Genomic DNA, 16566 nt, shown 5'->3' with positions numbered 1-16566 from the left:
CAAGTCTAACATTCTGTTAATCAGCACTATAATAGTAGCTCAGGTGTTACCACATATTGAACGTTAAATATAGAAAACTACATAATATTGATTTGATATTATACGTCTGCTTACATTAATGTAGTCAATGCACTGGGCTGTCAGAAGTAGAAAGGATCTGATGCTGGAAGAATCTGACCAGACTCGTACCAGCAAGACTGAAAATGAGGAAGGGAACGAGCAAGGAGAAACGAAGAAAGAGGAGCTGGATTCAACCACAGAGAAAATGGAGCAGAAAGAATCTGAGTCTCTGGAGAAGTCATTCTCCCCACAAAATCCAGAGTCTCCAAGTAAGTCATGTCATGTGGCTTTGCAAAATGGAGAAGGTCTGAAATTAAAGGGCTTGCTTTATATTGCATTTATTTTCAATATTTCCCAACTGCACAGTAGTGCCAAATTTAAGGTTTGGTTCACCACCTTAAAAGATACTTACTTAGCATTGACACAGAAACTAGAAGATATATTCTTCAATGCATTCCTTGCAAAGGAAAATTTGAGACATCTCTGGGAGTATCCTTGACTTGACTGAAATAACACTAGCTAACATTTATTAGGTGTTTACTATGTGCAGGAATGTTCCTCACATATATTACTTTACATCTATTGTGTTGTTTGACTTTAGTTTTACATATATTAGTTTCTTTAATCGCACTAGAAGTTTGTGAGGTTAGTACCAATATTGTTCTCATTTTACAGATGAGTAAACTGAAGCCCAGGGAGGTTGAGTAATTTTCTGAAGGCTGTACAGCTTGTATGTGGCAGGCAAGCTGTCTGTACTAAGGCAGTTTGGCCTCAGAGTCTGTTTCTAGGGCACTGCACTGTCCTGAGAAGATCCCGTATCTGTAAGGAGCTCTGTGGATGTTCTGCACCACGTATAGAGCCGGTGAAGCAGGGTGTGATAGAGGTTAAGCTGCTGGCTCCCAAACTACACTCCCTAGGTTCACATCCTACCTCTGCTCCCTGTTATCTGGAGTACTTGGTAAAAGTTGCTCAACTTCTCCAGACCTCAGTTTTCTCATCTATAAAACAGAGATCATAATGGTACCTTCTCATAAAGTTATCATGAGGATTAAATGAGGAGATCCATGCAAAATGCTTAGCACAGTGATTCACCTATAGCAGGTCCTGGGTGTGTGTCAGATAAATGTTAGATGTGTTATCACTTCTTCATCTATCTGGCCATACCACTGTGTTTATCTTGTGTAGGTGTATTGTATGCACACACTGCAGCTGCCCTCCAAATTCTTATCTGATGCTCGGGGTTGTGATACAACACTTCATTAGAATTTAGCTTTTTTGGGGTGTGTGTGAGGAAGATTGGCCCTGAGATAACATCTGTGCCAATCCTCCTCTATTTTATGTGGGATGCTGCCACAGCGTGGCTCGACAAGCGGTGCTAGGTCCACGCCTGAGATCTGAACCTGTGAACCTTGGGCCGCCAAAGCAGAGTATGTGAACTTTACTACTATGCTGCTGGGCTGGTCCTTAGAGTTCAGTTTTCGAGCAGAAGGTTCCTGAACATCCTTGAACACTTATTTAAACAAAGAAGATAATTAGACAGTTTGTGGAGAATGATAGATTTTCTAGAAATAGTCACTTCAAATTTCTCTTTAGGGAGAAATTGTATATGCTTACTACTGTCTGGGAATAAAGATCCTTAGACTTTGATTCAGGGGTCGCTGGTGGTAACCCAAGAGACTCCTGTAGAGTCTGCATGCTGATTGCATCAGCCTTGTAACTGGAAATAGTTATAATATAACAAACTGATCAAAGCAGAAGTCTGAATTTCAGAAAAACAGAGTTTTAAGCAAACACACACATACAAACACCCACCCACGTGCACACACAGGCAAATATCCAAATATTTCTCCCTTCAGCCCTGGAATGTTCAGATGTGTGGTTCCTGAACCCCTGGGCCTCCCCTCTGCACCCCCGTGACTTTGTGTTTTGGATTCAGATGTAGTTTGAGTTCACCAGAACTCGGGGAGTTGGACACTTCAGAAACTCAGGCATGACACCAAGGCCCCATTAGCATCCCTCTCATAAGATTCCATGAAATTTTCTCTGTCTTTAACAAAACAGTTATTTAGATATCAAAAAACCCCAAAGTAATGTGCACTTGTCATTAAAAAATCAAAGAATCCTATATAGACAATAACTTAGTGTCTACCCCAGTCTCCCATCCTTCTCTGCTTCTACTTCCTGAAGTAACCAGTGCGGATGCCCAGGTGTGTCTCCTTCCACACTGTTCTCTATGCTCATACAAACATGTGTAAGGAGATGTTCACTTATGAGGGGTTTAAAAATAAAGAACAGCATTAGACTGCGCACGTTCCTCTGTGTTACACAGTGGCTAAGAGCGGAGACTCTGGAACCAGATCCCAGCCTTTCTACTGATGAGTTGTGTGACCTTAGGCAAGTGAGTTAACCTGTCTGTATCTGAGTTTTCTTACCTATATATAATGGTCAAAACATCAGTGTCTACCTTGTAAGGTTTTGTTGAGGAGTAAATGACTTAATATATGTAAGATATTTAGACCAGGTACAAGGCAAGTGTTTTTTTAGTGTTAGCCTTTACTATTATGGGATTTCTCCTTAGACCTTTACATTTAGAATTAACTCATTCTTTTTACCAGCTGATAAATATTCCACAGTGTAGATATAAAATGATTTACTCAGAATAAATTGTGATGCCGGTTTTGATGCCCTCATTGTGAAGGATATTCTCTTCCTGTGCTTGAGGAACGAAGTAAAGGGGGTGAGAAGAGGAAAGATCATCATTCTGAGAAGTGGTTGGAGAATAAGAATTATGAAATTTTGCCAAAGGCTGCATTTACCAGTATTTTCTAAATGTTGTTTAAGAGATTTTTGGGTGTTCTAAGTAGTGCCTTAATGTTGGGGTTTGATATACCAAAGTGTAGTTGCATGATTATTTATAATTTCACTTTACTGAAGTGTAAATTTTTATAACATCAACATTTAAGAAATATTATTCATGTCAGCTTTACCAAGCCCCGAGTGGCTTCTCACAGAACTTTTCAGCATATTTGCTAATTTCCTCAAGTAGTGCGTGGTATTTACTTTGGAGTTTGCCTTTTGATGCCTCTTCTGTGATGATAGCCATCAAATAGTCCCCAGCATATTCTTTTTCTTTTTTAGATTTTATTTTTTTCCTTTTTCTCCCCAAAGCCCCCCAGTACATAGTTGTATATTCTTCGTTGTGGGTCCTTCTAGTTGTGGCATGTGGGACGCTGCCTCAGCGTGGTTTGATGAGCAGTGCCATGTCCGCGCCCAGGATTCGAACCAGCGAAACCCTGGGCCGCCTGCAGCGGAGTGCGCGAACTTAACCACTCGGCCACGGGGCCAGCCCCTCTCTGTCATATTCTAACTCTTCATCGCGACCAGTAAAATAGGGAGCACGGCGTCTGAAAACCAGCATGCGAGACAATCTCACTTGTACTTTCTTTCCATTTAAATATGCAATAAATATGCCGCCTGATAAATACAATTCTAGAACCAAATAGTTTGTGTAACATCCTGAGGTGAAAAAAAAATTTCAAATGTAGCATATGCTGTTTGTGTGCTGCCATATCCTGTGGGCATCCACCTTCCCAGGCGTTGCCAACCCTATGGCTTCTACCAGACCGCTTCCTCTGGCAGTGGAGCCTGCTTGGCAGCAAGGGAGCAGGTGGTAACTGCCAAGGAGTAAACAGTCTTTGGGTGTAGCCATCAGACAACAATGAATGGGAGCGGGAGGCTCCTCTACCCCTGAAGGAGGATAACTCTGAGGGGTTTTTATAGTGTCTCCCAGGGGTCTCCAGAGCGATGAAGCCCCAGCTGCCGAGGGTGGTAACTTGCCTGATAATGTACCTTTTATAGACTTGGTTCCCTGCCTCACCTCCCTACCAGGGCCTCCTGGAATCACGACCCGTATTAGCCACTTGCATTCAAATTCTTGTCTGGGGACCTATTTCGAACTAGAATATACCTTTTTCAAACTATAAAATAACATACATTTACTGCAGAGATGTGAGAAAATATGGCCAAGCAAAAGGAAGAAAATACAACAACTAGTAATCTTACCACCTAGAGACATATCTATTATTGATCGTTTGGTATATTTTTTATATATGTCAGTATACCTAAAACTAAAAAGATCAGGTAGTCAGAAATAATTTCCTTTTTGTTTTTTCCCCAAATGGAAATTCTTTTAGGTTTGTTTTCTCTGATAATTCCAGAAAAGTGCAAACAGATCCTGTTTTCCTGAGATAACCACTGTCAACTATTCTGTGTATATTTATCCTGACTAGACAGTATTTCGATAATATTTCTAAATATCAATGGAAGCATATTTTATATATTATTCTGTAACCTGCTTTTTCATTAGCAATATTATAAACATAAAAAAATGACACAAGGCATACTTGTCCATTGCAGAAAAATAAGAAAATATAGATAAACAAAAAAAGAGTATAAAAAATGAAAATCGCATCTATTCCAACTATACAGGGATAACTGTTAACATTTAGGGATAATTCCTTGTAGACTTTAAAAATTTTTTACATAGATGCCCGTGTAAATAGTGAATTTAGGAATGTATAAACTGTTTTTCAACTACCTGTCATAGCAATATGTTAACGAGCATTTTCTATGACCGCAAATATTAAAAAATTGTTAATGACTATAGCAAAGCCTTTTAACCACGTATCTCTGCTGAAGATTTAGATTGTTTCTTTTTTTTTCTTTTTTAAAGATTGGCACCTGAGCTAACAACTGTTGCCAATCTTCCTTTTTTTTCTTCTCCCCAAAGTCCCCCAGTACATAGCTGTATATTTTAGTTGTAGGTCCCTCTGGTTGTGCTATGTGGGATGCCACCTCAGCATGGCCTGATGAGTGGTGCCATGTCCACACCCAGGATCCGAACTGGCGAAACCCTGGGCTGCTGAAGCAGAGCGCACGAACTTAACCACTTGGCCATGGGGCCGGCCCCTAGATTGTTTCTTGATTAAAAAAAAAAAACTTTTATAAATGGTATCATGATAAACATCTTTATAGTTAAAACCTTAAGCACATCTATGATTATTTCCTTAAGACAAATTTCTAGAAATAGAATTATTGCGTTAAAGGTTTATGCATTTTAATGAGTTTGATAAACATTGCAAAATAGCCTGCCAGAAGAGTTTTGCCAATTTATACTTCCTCCAGTAGGGAAGGAAAAATGAACTTTTCTCTAGTTTTCAACAAAGTTGTTTATTAGAATAAAAAATCTTGCTATTGTGGAATAAATTATTTGTGTTTCCAGGGATCCCTTAACACTGACCTTTTATTTTTGGCAGCTGTTTGAAAGTTGTTTCCAATTTCTTTGCAGGTGAATTGTCAAAATTCCCACTACTGGGGACATCTATAAATATCCTCTTATTATTAATCGTTTATGCATGTGAGGTCCTGTCATCCATATAAATGAATTCCTGTTTATAAGAATTCAAAAGTCTGCTTAAGTTAATCAGTTTCTGTAAGATATTAATAATTCATACCAAAGACTTACCCCTACATTTTACTTATTGCCGTGAAATCTTATCACCAAGCTGTTTTCTTTTCCTACCTCTGTTTTAAAGATCTTCTCTTCTCTCTTCTAAAGCTCTTTCACATGGGAACCGCTGGCACCTTCGTTTCCGCTGGTCTGGGGATGCTCCCTCAGAACTCCTGAGGAAATTCAGAAACTATGAAATATGAAATGTCCCTGCTCCACAGGAGAGAGAGAGAAAGAGAGCAAGACCGTCTCCTGTGCGGCTAACAAGCCGTCTTTGTTCAAATCTTAAAGATGTTATGTTTATATGTCATGTTTGTGAATTGCTGAGTACTGATTGATTCCTCCATCCTTGAACCCATTCTCATGATGTTTTTTAAATGAGAAAAATTTCAGAAGATTAATTTCTTTCAACATTTGAATAAACTAAGGCTCTTAGATTCAAAGTAGCTTGTACTATGTGCATTTTCCTGTTAATGTTCTTTATAGACATCCATGAAAAAAATCTATCTCTGTATTTAAATATTTCATTGATATACCATGATCTTTATTAGTGCTGGGTGTACAAGAAATGTTTTCTGACTCTTGACTTAAAATGAAACATGAAATTACTTGTCTAAACCGCATAGTGTGAAATAAACAATTTTCCCAAAGTTCATGATGAATTTATAATTCAACTGTGTTTTGGAAATAATTTGAATAGGTATTTCTACTTTAATTTTAATAATTGTAAATTTAAAAGGCTTTTATTTATTTGAGTAAATAAGATTTCTTTTGTTATATCAAGTGATAAATTTATAAATTGTGTTCTAACTATGAAAATGGGCATGTTAGGTAACATATCTTTTTAAAGTTGGAATTATTTTTTTATTCTTTCTTTCTTTCTGTCAAGGATTGGCGTCTGAGTTAACATCTGTTGCCAATCTCTTTTTTTCCCCTTCTTCTTTTCCCCAAAGCCCCCCAGTACATAGCTGTATATTCTGATTGTAAGTGCCTCTGGCTGTGCCATGTGGGACGCCACCTCAACATGGCCTGACGAGCGGTGCCATGTCTGCGCCCGGGATCCGAACCGGCGAAATCCTGGGCTACTGAAGTGGAGCGCACGAACTTAACCACTCGGCTACAGGGCCGGTCCCTTTAGGTTGGAATTATTGATGGTCATGTGTAGTCTATGGTTAGTTTTTAGTTTGCAAACAAGTAAATTAAAAATTAAGAAGAAAAACAATTTTAGAGCAGGGGTTCCTTAGTCAATGACAGAGTTTTCATTCGTCTACAGCAAAATGCGAAAAGTAAGAATATAGGAAGTTTTTTTTAAAAAGCTAAATTATTCAGGGGCTGGCCCCGTGGCCGAGTGGTTAGGTTCGCGTGCTCCGCTGCAGGCGGCCCAGTGTTTCGTTGGTTCGAATCCTGGGCGCGGACATGGCACTGCTCATCAGACCACGCTGAGGCGGCGTCCCACATGCCACAACTAGAAGGACCCACAACGAAGAATGTACAACTATGTACCGGGGGGGCTTTGGGGAGAAAAAGGAAAAAATAAAATCTTTAAAAAAAAAAACTTTATATAAAAAAAAAAAGCTAAATTATTCAGAAATTATGTCCTTCTTACCTTTGTGGTTTAAAATGTGCTTCCTTTGACAAAATAGTACCGTAGGAGATTGTGTTAGTTTGCTAGGGCCGCCACAGCAAAGTACCACGGACTGGGTGGCTTAACAACGTTCCTCACAGTTCCGGAGGCGAGGAGTCCTGGAGTGAGGGGTCTCTAGGTTTGGTTTCTTCTAAGGCCTCTCCTTGGCTTGCTGCCTTCTGGATGCGTCCTCACATGACCTTCGTCTGTGCACGTGTGTCCCTGGTGTCTCTACCTCCTCTTCCAAGGACGCCAGCCATATTGGACTAGGGCTCCACCCCAACAGCCTCCTTTTAACTTAATCACCTCTTGAGAGGCCTTATCTCCAAAAAGGGTTACACTCTGAGGGGGTGGGGATTGTGACTCCAACATATGAGTTTCAGAGGAACACAATTTAGTCCATAACATAGATGAAAGGCTTTTTTTTTTTTTTTTAAACAAATACAACCCTATGTTGGTTCCCTTAGTTTCATTTGAATTTTTACTGTTTCGTCAAATCCAAAAGTCAGGGCCAGCCATTTAGCAAATTATTTCTATCCATATTTCACCACTTTGGTAAAACGTGATTTGACACTTTTACCATATCTGCAAATTTTACTTCATAAATAGAAAACAATTATATTTTTTGAGGCTTGATTTTTATTTTATTAGAAAATAATGATATTCAAAGAACATTAAAAGGCCAAGGACCTGCGTGGGAGTGGGTGTGAGGAAGGCTGGATCTCAGGCTCAGCCAGGCTGTGTGTGGAGCTCCTCTCCAGAGTCGGGGCCTCAGGGGAGGCCTGGGCTGGGGGACCCCAGGGTCCGGCAGGAGGGCAGGGAGCAGTCAGCGAGCACCAGGATGCAGTGCAGAGCTGGGGCAACGGGCGCTGGGCGGCCTCTGCAGGCTCAGCAGCTCACTAGGTATGTCCCTGTGGTGAAAAATATGGCAAGTTAAATTAATAAAATGAGCTTTTGGATTACAGTTGCCTGTCATAATGCCTGCCTGGCCCAGGTGGGCATTCCAAAAATACTAGATTGAATGAGGGAGTTTTTGAATCTAAGAATCAGGGTTTTAATTTTTTCCCATTTTTCCCTGTAGACTGTCTGATTACATCATTGATGACCTGTAATGATTGGTCCAGGCGGAAACCACTCCTACTCCCGAGGGCTGCTCTCAATTGTTGACAAGACTGAGCACTAGGTCTTGTTTGCTTTTCTCTCTCATGATACCAGAAACTGCCAAACAAGAAATGAGAAATAGCTCCACTTTAATGGGGGTTTATACTTGATCCCATAGAACTTAGTAGGAGAGCTTTATTCTCAAACACTTAATACTCCCCTGAACTCAAGGTTTAAAGAGGGAGGGGACTGTGCTTGGATAGTAGTTTTGCTCTTTGAATGAAAACTAAGGAGAAAACTGGACAAATCTTCAATAATTTGTTTGAATTCCTCATCACAACCACAATCATATGTATGCATAGTAGCACATTTTCAAAGCCATTTATTTTTGGATTATGGCTCAACTTCATGATATAGCAAACTGATTATGAAAAGATAACTTTACATAAAAGTTATTAAGCTCTTAAGTTAGCTCTAAATGGTGAAGATAATTTCTCTCATATTTGATATTGAATGAATGAATGAGGCACATATTTCTTGAGAACATTATTATGTCTTAAAAATTGTACTAGCATTTATGCAGGATATAAAAATTCTTAAGTCATGTTTATGTTCTTGAGTAGTTGATAATCCAGTGAAACATGACAGGTTTAGTGAAATAAGATATAAGAACATCTTACAGTTTAAAAGGAGTATATCAAATTAGTTTAAGTATGTAATGTGTTTAGAACATGCATAGCACATAGTAAGCACAATGTATATTAATTACTATGCTTATTATATTATTATGTGTTAAGTCTTGTGATCATCAGTTAGCAGAATTATGGCCTCTCATCCTCCCTTACTCCCTTCCTCAGTCCCTTTCCCCCAATTCTCCATCTCAGAGGCACCACTTCTTGCATATCTTTCTTTAGGTATTCTGTGCATTTACCCACATATATGTGTTTCTCTTCTTTTCTGTACACAAATAGTAGCATATAATTTACATGGCTGCACGCCTTCCATTTATTCAGTTGATATATCTTAGAGATTTTTCCATTTTAGTATGTAAGTGCTACTTTATTCTGTTTATGTGCTGTGGTATTCCATTGTATAGATGAACCATAATTTATTTAATTTGTCCTCTATTGATGCCTTTCAAGGTTCCTACAGGTTTCTTACAAATAACGCTGTAACAGATAGTTCTGTGCATAGTATTTCTTGTGTGTGAAGTATACCTGTAAGACAAATACCTAGCACTGGAATGGATCAAGGAGTATATATGCACATTTAGAATCTGATTACTATATTCTTAGGCAGTTTGGCAAGTTTCACAGCTCTTAGGGTCATTGAATTGGAAAACCCAGAAAATAGTGCTTTTTCTTTGGGATTCTTGCTTTGAGTTTTTTTTTCACTTTAGGCTAGACTTTGTTGAGTGGCTCAGTTTGAAGCACTGTGCTCATGGAACCATTTACCCAGCACTTTCCATAACCCCTGATACCCTGATTGCCCAAGATATAAAGCAATAATAAAACCAGAGTACACTTTTCTTCTGGTACCTTCCACAGAGACAGGAAGAGAACAGGGTATTTTTTTCCTGTTATGGCTTCCTGCCCTCTGGGTGTCCTGAAATCTTGAAGTACAATTCTGAAACATTTTAGCTCTTTTAAGTAACAGAGCAACAGGCAACTCAACAGAGCGACTCTGGAAAACCTAGGCAGAGTTCACAATTTCCTATGATCCCAAATAGGTTCCAGTCTCCAATGGACATATCCAAGCCTGTCAAAAATATGCCCCCTGATGAGCAAATTAGAAATGCAAAAAAGACTTTGCAGATATTTCTTGTACAGAAAGAACTGGATAAGGAGAAGATAAGGTTGTTTTCCTGCTTATGAATTTTCATATCCTTTCTGCGCCCAGATTTGATGGTGGTTACGAGATTAATCACAGCAGCAAGGATCGATGACTAATGCAGCTATTGAGAGGGGTCTTTAATTTCCTGGAGGCAAAAACCATTACCCGCCACCTCCACATCACAGAAGAGGAGATGCCAGGACTACTGGGGAATCAGTGATGGAAGAAATTGTAAAACTGATGCAATTACTGAGAAAATGATGAAATGTCTCACAATGAAAGGCTTCAATTCCCTTCAATTTGAGGTTTTGTGATATGTATCAGTGTGGCTATGTCTTCAGCATTATTACTTCTCGGCTCTCTGTGTCATCTTTCCCTCATTTGGGGGAATATTTTGCATCAGGCGGCTCAGTCTCGTCCTTTCTCCTCCTACCCAGGCTCTTCCATTTCTTCCAATGTTTTTGCATTCATGATTTCTTGTATTAATTAGCTGCCAAGAGTAAACGTTTTCCTAGTGGAATCTAGGTTAGGTTTATGGAAAACAAGACCTTTCTCTGATTCTAACCTATGGTGGGATTTAGGGAAAATCACTTGAGCTCTCTGATCCCGTTTCTTCTACCTGTGGCTGGAAATAAGCATCCCCCCTTTGTAGAACACAGGCTCTGGGCTCCGAACCAGGTCCAGAGCTGCCTGTGGGAGCCAGGACAGTGTGGGAACTGGTGAGGAGTGTGTAGTCCAGAAGTAGAAGTCAAGGATTAGCAACGACAGGGAAGGCAGAGAATGAGACTGTGTTTTCTCCATCATTCTTTCTAATAACTCTTCTTACTGTTCTTTTAAGAAAAAGGCAGAGATAGCAAGGGAGAGATTATAGTTAAGTAGATATATCTATATGTACACCGGTTCCAACCACCTCAATTATCTTTTCACATTCGGCTGAATTAGATGCCATTCTTGGTAGCATCCCGCTTCTGAAGATAAAGGTGATTTGTCTTCAGAATAAAGTATATGAAATAAGCTTATATTTAACATATTAAATAGAAGTAAAGTATATTAAATATTTTCCAGCTTGTTAGATCATTAGGGGAGGCTCTAAAATAGGGTCTAATAATGATAATAATAATAGTGACTCCTACCTTTAACAGTTTCCAAAGCATTTTCTCATGAATCTTGTTTGAACCTCACAACTGACTTCACTTTCTTGAGGAATTTGCAGCTTTTTTTACATTCCAAAAATCATGATAGAATGGAAAACATTATTTTATTTTTAGCTTTTTCTTAAATCATTGGTTCTCAACCTTGAAATCACCTGGGGAGCATGAAAACCCTGATGCCTGGATCCCACCCCAGAGGTTCTAAAAAAGAAGCTGACATGAAGGTTGTTCACCAGAAAACACCTCAAGAGGAATGATTAGCTCTGTGCCCTTAGGCAAGTCTTTACTTTTACTTCTCTGAGACTTGCTTCCTCTCTTATAAAATGAGGACATGTAAACCTCATTTTACCAAGAAATGAAACGAAACCAGGAAAATTGTGGTTTTCCTGTGGAACAGTCTCGTTTTGATTCTTCTCTTCTGGACTAAATTCAAGGAATCAGGGAATCTATGCATCAAGGCGGGGGCACTCTGCTGGCAGACATCCACGGTGGCAACATCCATGGTGCAACGTGTGTGGTTAAGAGGGTGGCTCTGGAGGCAGCACCTAGCCTCAGTGTAACCTTAGGCAAGCTCATTAACCTCCCTGTGCCTAGTTTCCTCATCAGTAAAACGGGATAGTAACTACTTGATGTAGGACACAAATGTCTACTGTTAATAGTAGAAATTGGGAAAGAAAATCAGAGAGTGACTAAAACTATTTTTTCCGAACACCTTTCCATTCTCTAGAATGGTGCTCCAGCATCCCCCGGGGGCTTGTTACAAATGCAGATTATTGGACCCCACCCCTGACCTACTGAATCAGAATCTGTGAGGGGTAAGGCCCAGGAATCTGTTTCGAATCTCGGTGGAATCTTGAGGGGATTCTCGTGCATGCTAAAGTTTGAACGTCACCATTCTAGAATCTTGCTCCCCAAAGTGTGATCCAGAGACCAGAATCATCAGCATCACCTGGGAACTTATTAGACATGCAGAATCTTGTGCCCCACTCTGCATCTGCTAAATTGTAACCTGTGTTTTAACAAGATCCTTAGGTATTCCTACGCACGTTAAATCTTGAGAAACACTGCCCTCGAACTGCATCTCTAATGCAGTAGCCACTAGCCATATGTGGCCATTAAAATTAAAATTAAATTAATTAAAATGAAATGACATTAGAAATGCAGTTTCTCAGTCACATTAGCCATACTTCAAGTGCACAAGGGCCACATGTGGCTGGTGGTTACTCTAGTAGACAGTGTAGACTATAGAACATTTCCATCATCTCAAAAAGTTCTATTGGACAGGCTGCTCTAGAATAATCATTACTATCATTGTCATTTTTTGTTTTGTAGCTACAGAGCATCTAAATGGAGCAGACTGCCTGATAAACTCTAATGTTTAAAAGAGCCAGGCAGGTGAAGTAAATGAATAAAGTAGGCCAATTATAAGAGAACCAAGAGCACAAGCATAATGCTAAGTGGCCAGCAATACTCAACCTCCATGCTGGGACTACAATAGGGAGTGCTGGGGACTGTGGTGACGGGAGAAAAGTGTGTTCAGATCCAGCCATTGGTTACCATGGAGGAGGCTAGGCCCAGGCTAGGCTAGACAGCTCTATTTTTGTTTAAGAAGCTAGAAATCTGGATTTCGATGTGATTCTTAAATTTTTATTGTTAAATTAAAATTTAAAAAATGCTATGCTGGCCAAAGAAACATTTCTGAAGGTCTGATTTGATCTTGGCCTTGTGACCCGAAACTCAAGCTCTCTGGTTCTACCTTGCCAAGGTCACTTGTTTGCTTTGCATATATCCTCCTTTCTTGCCTCTATATCTTCTTTCTTCTCTTCTTTCAATCTTGTGTTTGCTTTCCCTTCCCTTTTTTCCTTTCCTTTCTCCTCCTCTAATTTTTCTTGCATTCAGTAAGCATTTATTGAATGCTCTCTATGTGCCAGGCACTGTGCTAAGGGCATAGGATGCAAAGATGAACCAACATTGCCCCTCCCCTCAAAGAACCCACAGTTCAGTTTAGTGGGAAACTCACAGATGCATGCAGATAATGACTGCAATCTGTGGAGGGCTGTAGCAGAGGTGTGTTCAAAGCCCTGTGAAGTCACAAATAAAGGAGTAAGTCAACTTTAGGGGGAGGAGTCAGACAGGTCTTCACAAAAGTGTGGATATCTGAGCTGGGTTTTGAAGGATGTGGAAGAGTTCTCCAGGCTGAAGGGCTGGGATAGGAGTGGAAGAGGGTATTTTTAGTGGAAGGAATAGCTTGGAGACTTGACAGGGTTTGGTGTGTTTGGAAAGAGAAAATTTCTGAGTGGCTGACATGTAAGGTATAAAGTTACATACCAGACCTCCTTGTTCTTAAAAGTCTGTCGCTAGCCACTCCCCGCCACTATTTGAGCCACTTCTCCCTACCTCTAGTTTCCTCTCAGTGCAGCCTTGTGGCCCCTGGATCTAACACTTCCTCTCGAGTCCCCCCATCCCCTGCTGTCTTTTTACTCCCTCCCCTCTCCTGCCTGAAGCTAGATTGGCTGTGCATTGTTGTTGTTGAACCTGGGAGATAGGTACCTAAGTGTTCACTATACTAGACTCTGTATTTCTGTATATGTTTGCATATGTATTATGTTTGAAATACTCCATATTATTGGTTGAATTGTCTCCTTCAAAAACATATGTTAAAGTCCTAACTCCTGGTACCTGGGGATGTGACCTTATTTGGAAATAAGGTCTTTTCAGATGAAATCAAGTTAAGATGAAGTCACTAGGGTGGGCCCTAATCCAATGTGACTGGTGTCTTCATAAGAAGGGGGAAATTGATATGGTCTACTAATATTTGATGAGCGGGCCGAGAATACTCAATGGGAAAAGGACAGTCTCTTCAATAAATGGTGCTGGGAAAACTTGATAACCACATGCAGATGAATGGAATTGGACCCCTATCTTATACCACTCACAAAAATCAACTTGAAATGGATTAAAGTTAAACATAAGACTTGAAACTGTAAAAATCCTAGAAGAAAATATAGAGGAAAAGTTCCTTGACATTGGTTTTGGCAATGATTTTTTAGATATGACACCAAAAGCACAAGCAACAAAAACAAAAATTAATAAGTGGGACTACATCAAACTAAAAAGCTTCTGCTCAGCAAAACAAACAATCAACAAAATAAGAACACAACCTATGGAATGGGAGAAAATATTTGCAAATCAACTCCTGATAAGAAGTCAATATCCAAAATATATAAAGAACTCATACAACTCAATAGCAAAAAAAAAAAAAAAAGAATGCAATTAAAAAATGGGCAGAGGAACTGAGTAGACATTTTTCCAGATGAGACATATAAATGGCCAACATGTCATATGAAAAGGTGCTCAACGTCAAAACCACAATGAGATATCACCTCACACCTGTTAGAATGGCTATCATCACAAAGGTAAGAAATAACAAGTGTTGGCAAGAATGTGGAGAAAAGGGAACTCTTGTGCACTGTTGGTGAGAATGTAAATTGGTACAGCCACTATGGAAAACAGTACAGGGATTCCTTAAGAAACCAAAAATAGGCCCCGGCCCTGTGGCTGAATGGTTAAATTTGTGTGCTCCACTTGGTGGCCCAGGGTTTCACTGGTTTGGAACCTGGGCACAGACGTGGCACCACTCATCAGGCCATGCTGAGGTGGCATCCCCACATAGAACAGCCAGAGGCACTCACAACTAGAATACACAACTATGTACTGGGGAGCTTTGGGGAGAAGAAGGAAAAAAAAGAAAAAGATTGGCAACAGATGTTAGCGCAGGTGCCAATATTAAAAAAACAAAACTAAAAATAGAACTACCATCTGATCCAGCAATCCTACTTCTGGGTATATATCCCAAGAAATGAGAACAAGATCTTGAGATATCTACACTCCCATGTTCATTGCAGCATTATTCACAAACAGCCAAGATATGGAAATAACCTAAGTGTCTGTCAACAGATAAATGGATAAAGCAGTTGTGGTATATATATACAATGGAATATTATTCAGCCACAAAAGTGAAAGAAATCCTGCCATTTGCAACAACATGGATGACTCTCGAGGGTGCTATGCTAAGTGAAATGTCAGACAGAGTAAGACGAATACTGTATGATATCATTTATAGGTATAACCCAAAAAAGCTAAACTCATGGTAACAGGAAAATAGTGTTTACCAGGGGCTGGGGTGGGGGAAATGGGAAGATGTTGGTCAAAAGGTGGAAACTTCTAGTTATAAGATGTATAAATTCTGGGGATCTAATGTAGAACAAGGTGATTATAGTTTATATAATCTATATAGTTTATATAATATATATAGATTATAGATACTGTATTACATACTTGAAAGTAGCTAAGATGGTAGATCTTAAATGTTCTTACCACAGAAAGACGCGGCAATTGTGTACATGATGGAGGTGTCAGCTAATACTATTGTAATCATTTTGCAATATAGAAATGTATCAAATCAACATGTTGTACACCCTAAACTTATACAATATATGTCAATTACACCTCAATAAAGATGGGAAAGAAAAGAAGGGGGAAATTGGGACAGAGGCACACAGGGGGAATGCCACGTGACTGGCAGAGGCAGAGACTGGAGTGGGGCAGCTGCAAGCCAAGGAACACCGAGGGTTGATGGGCGTCCCCAGAGCTAGGAAGAGGCAAGGAAGGATTCTCCTCTCCAGCCTTCAGAGGGAGCACGGCCCTGTTGACACCTTGCTTGTTAGCCTCGGGAACTGTGTGACAATAGATTTGTTTTGGTTCAAGTCACCCAGTTTGTGTTTTTTTGTTATGGCAGCCCTAGGAAACTAAAGCATTCCATAATAAAAAAATAAAATAATAAATATATAACTACTTTAAACTTTTTCCTCCTTTAAACTTTTTCTTCATTTTTTCTCTGCTTCCTCTTCTACCACATCATAATCTAAATACCTTCACCATGTGTCCACCTTGGGCACAATACTCTTTTACTTTGAATAAGAATGACAGAAAACTGAAAATCTAAGAGCCAGAGTTTGAGGTGGAAGTAAGGAAGGACAGATTTACAGAAAACCAGAAAAATGCATAAGCTACCTCACAAATCTACGCAGCTTCGACAAGCCCCTTGCATGCCCTGAATCCGCCATGTTCCTCTGGGCCATTGTTAATTCCTTCTCCGGGTCACGAGACCTGGATTTTTCTAACTTGCAGGTGTTGGGCAAGCTGTTAAATACGAAGGTCTTATTTTCTCCACAGTAAAGTGAGGATGTTGGGTTACGCCAGGAAGCCTTCCTTGCTCGCCTTATTCT

The 16566-nt window shown here is 39.8% G+C and overlaps 1 protein-coding gene across 1 annotated transcript in view; it reads left to right on the top strand.

Annotated features, from left to right (window-relative positions):
* The window catches only part of DNAJC12 (DnaJ heat shock protein family (Hsp40) member C12), a 34626-nt gene extending 28404 nt beyond the window's left edge, over window positions 1-6222 (top strand). The window contains exons 4-5 of the mRNA XM_001503569.5: window positions 125-329; window positions 5678-6222. Of these exons, the coding sequence (XP_001503619.2) occupies window positions 125-329; window positions 5678-5772 (300 nt within the window). The 3' untranslated portion in view covers window positions 5773-6222. The remainder of the gene's footprint in view (window positions 1-124; window positions 330-5677) is intronic.
* The last annotated feature ends 10344 nt before the right edge of the window (window positions 6223-16566 follow it).

This window comes from Equus caballus, chromosome 1 (genome assembly GCF_041296265.1).
Source record: "Equus caballus isolate H_3958 breed thoroughbred chromosome 1, TB-T2T, whole genome shotgun sequence".
NCBI classification, from domain to species: Eukaryota; Metazoa; Chordata; class Mammalia; order Perissodactyla; family Equidae; genus Equus; species Equus caballus.
Note: the sequence above shows the minus strand (reverse complement) of the source record. Positions and strands in the feature narration are given on the sequence as shown.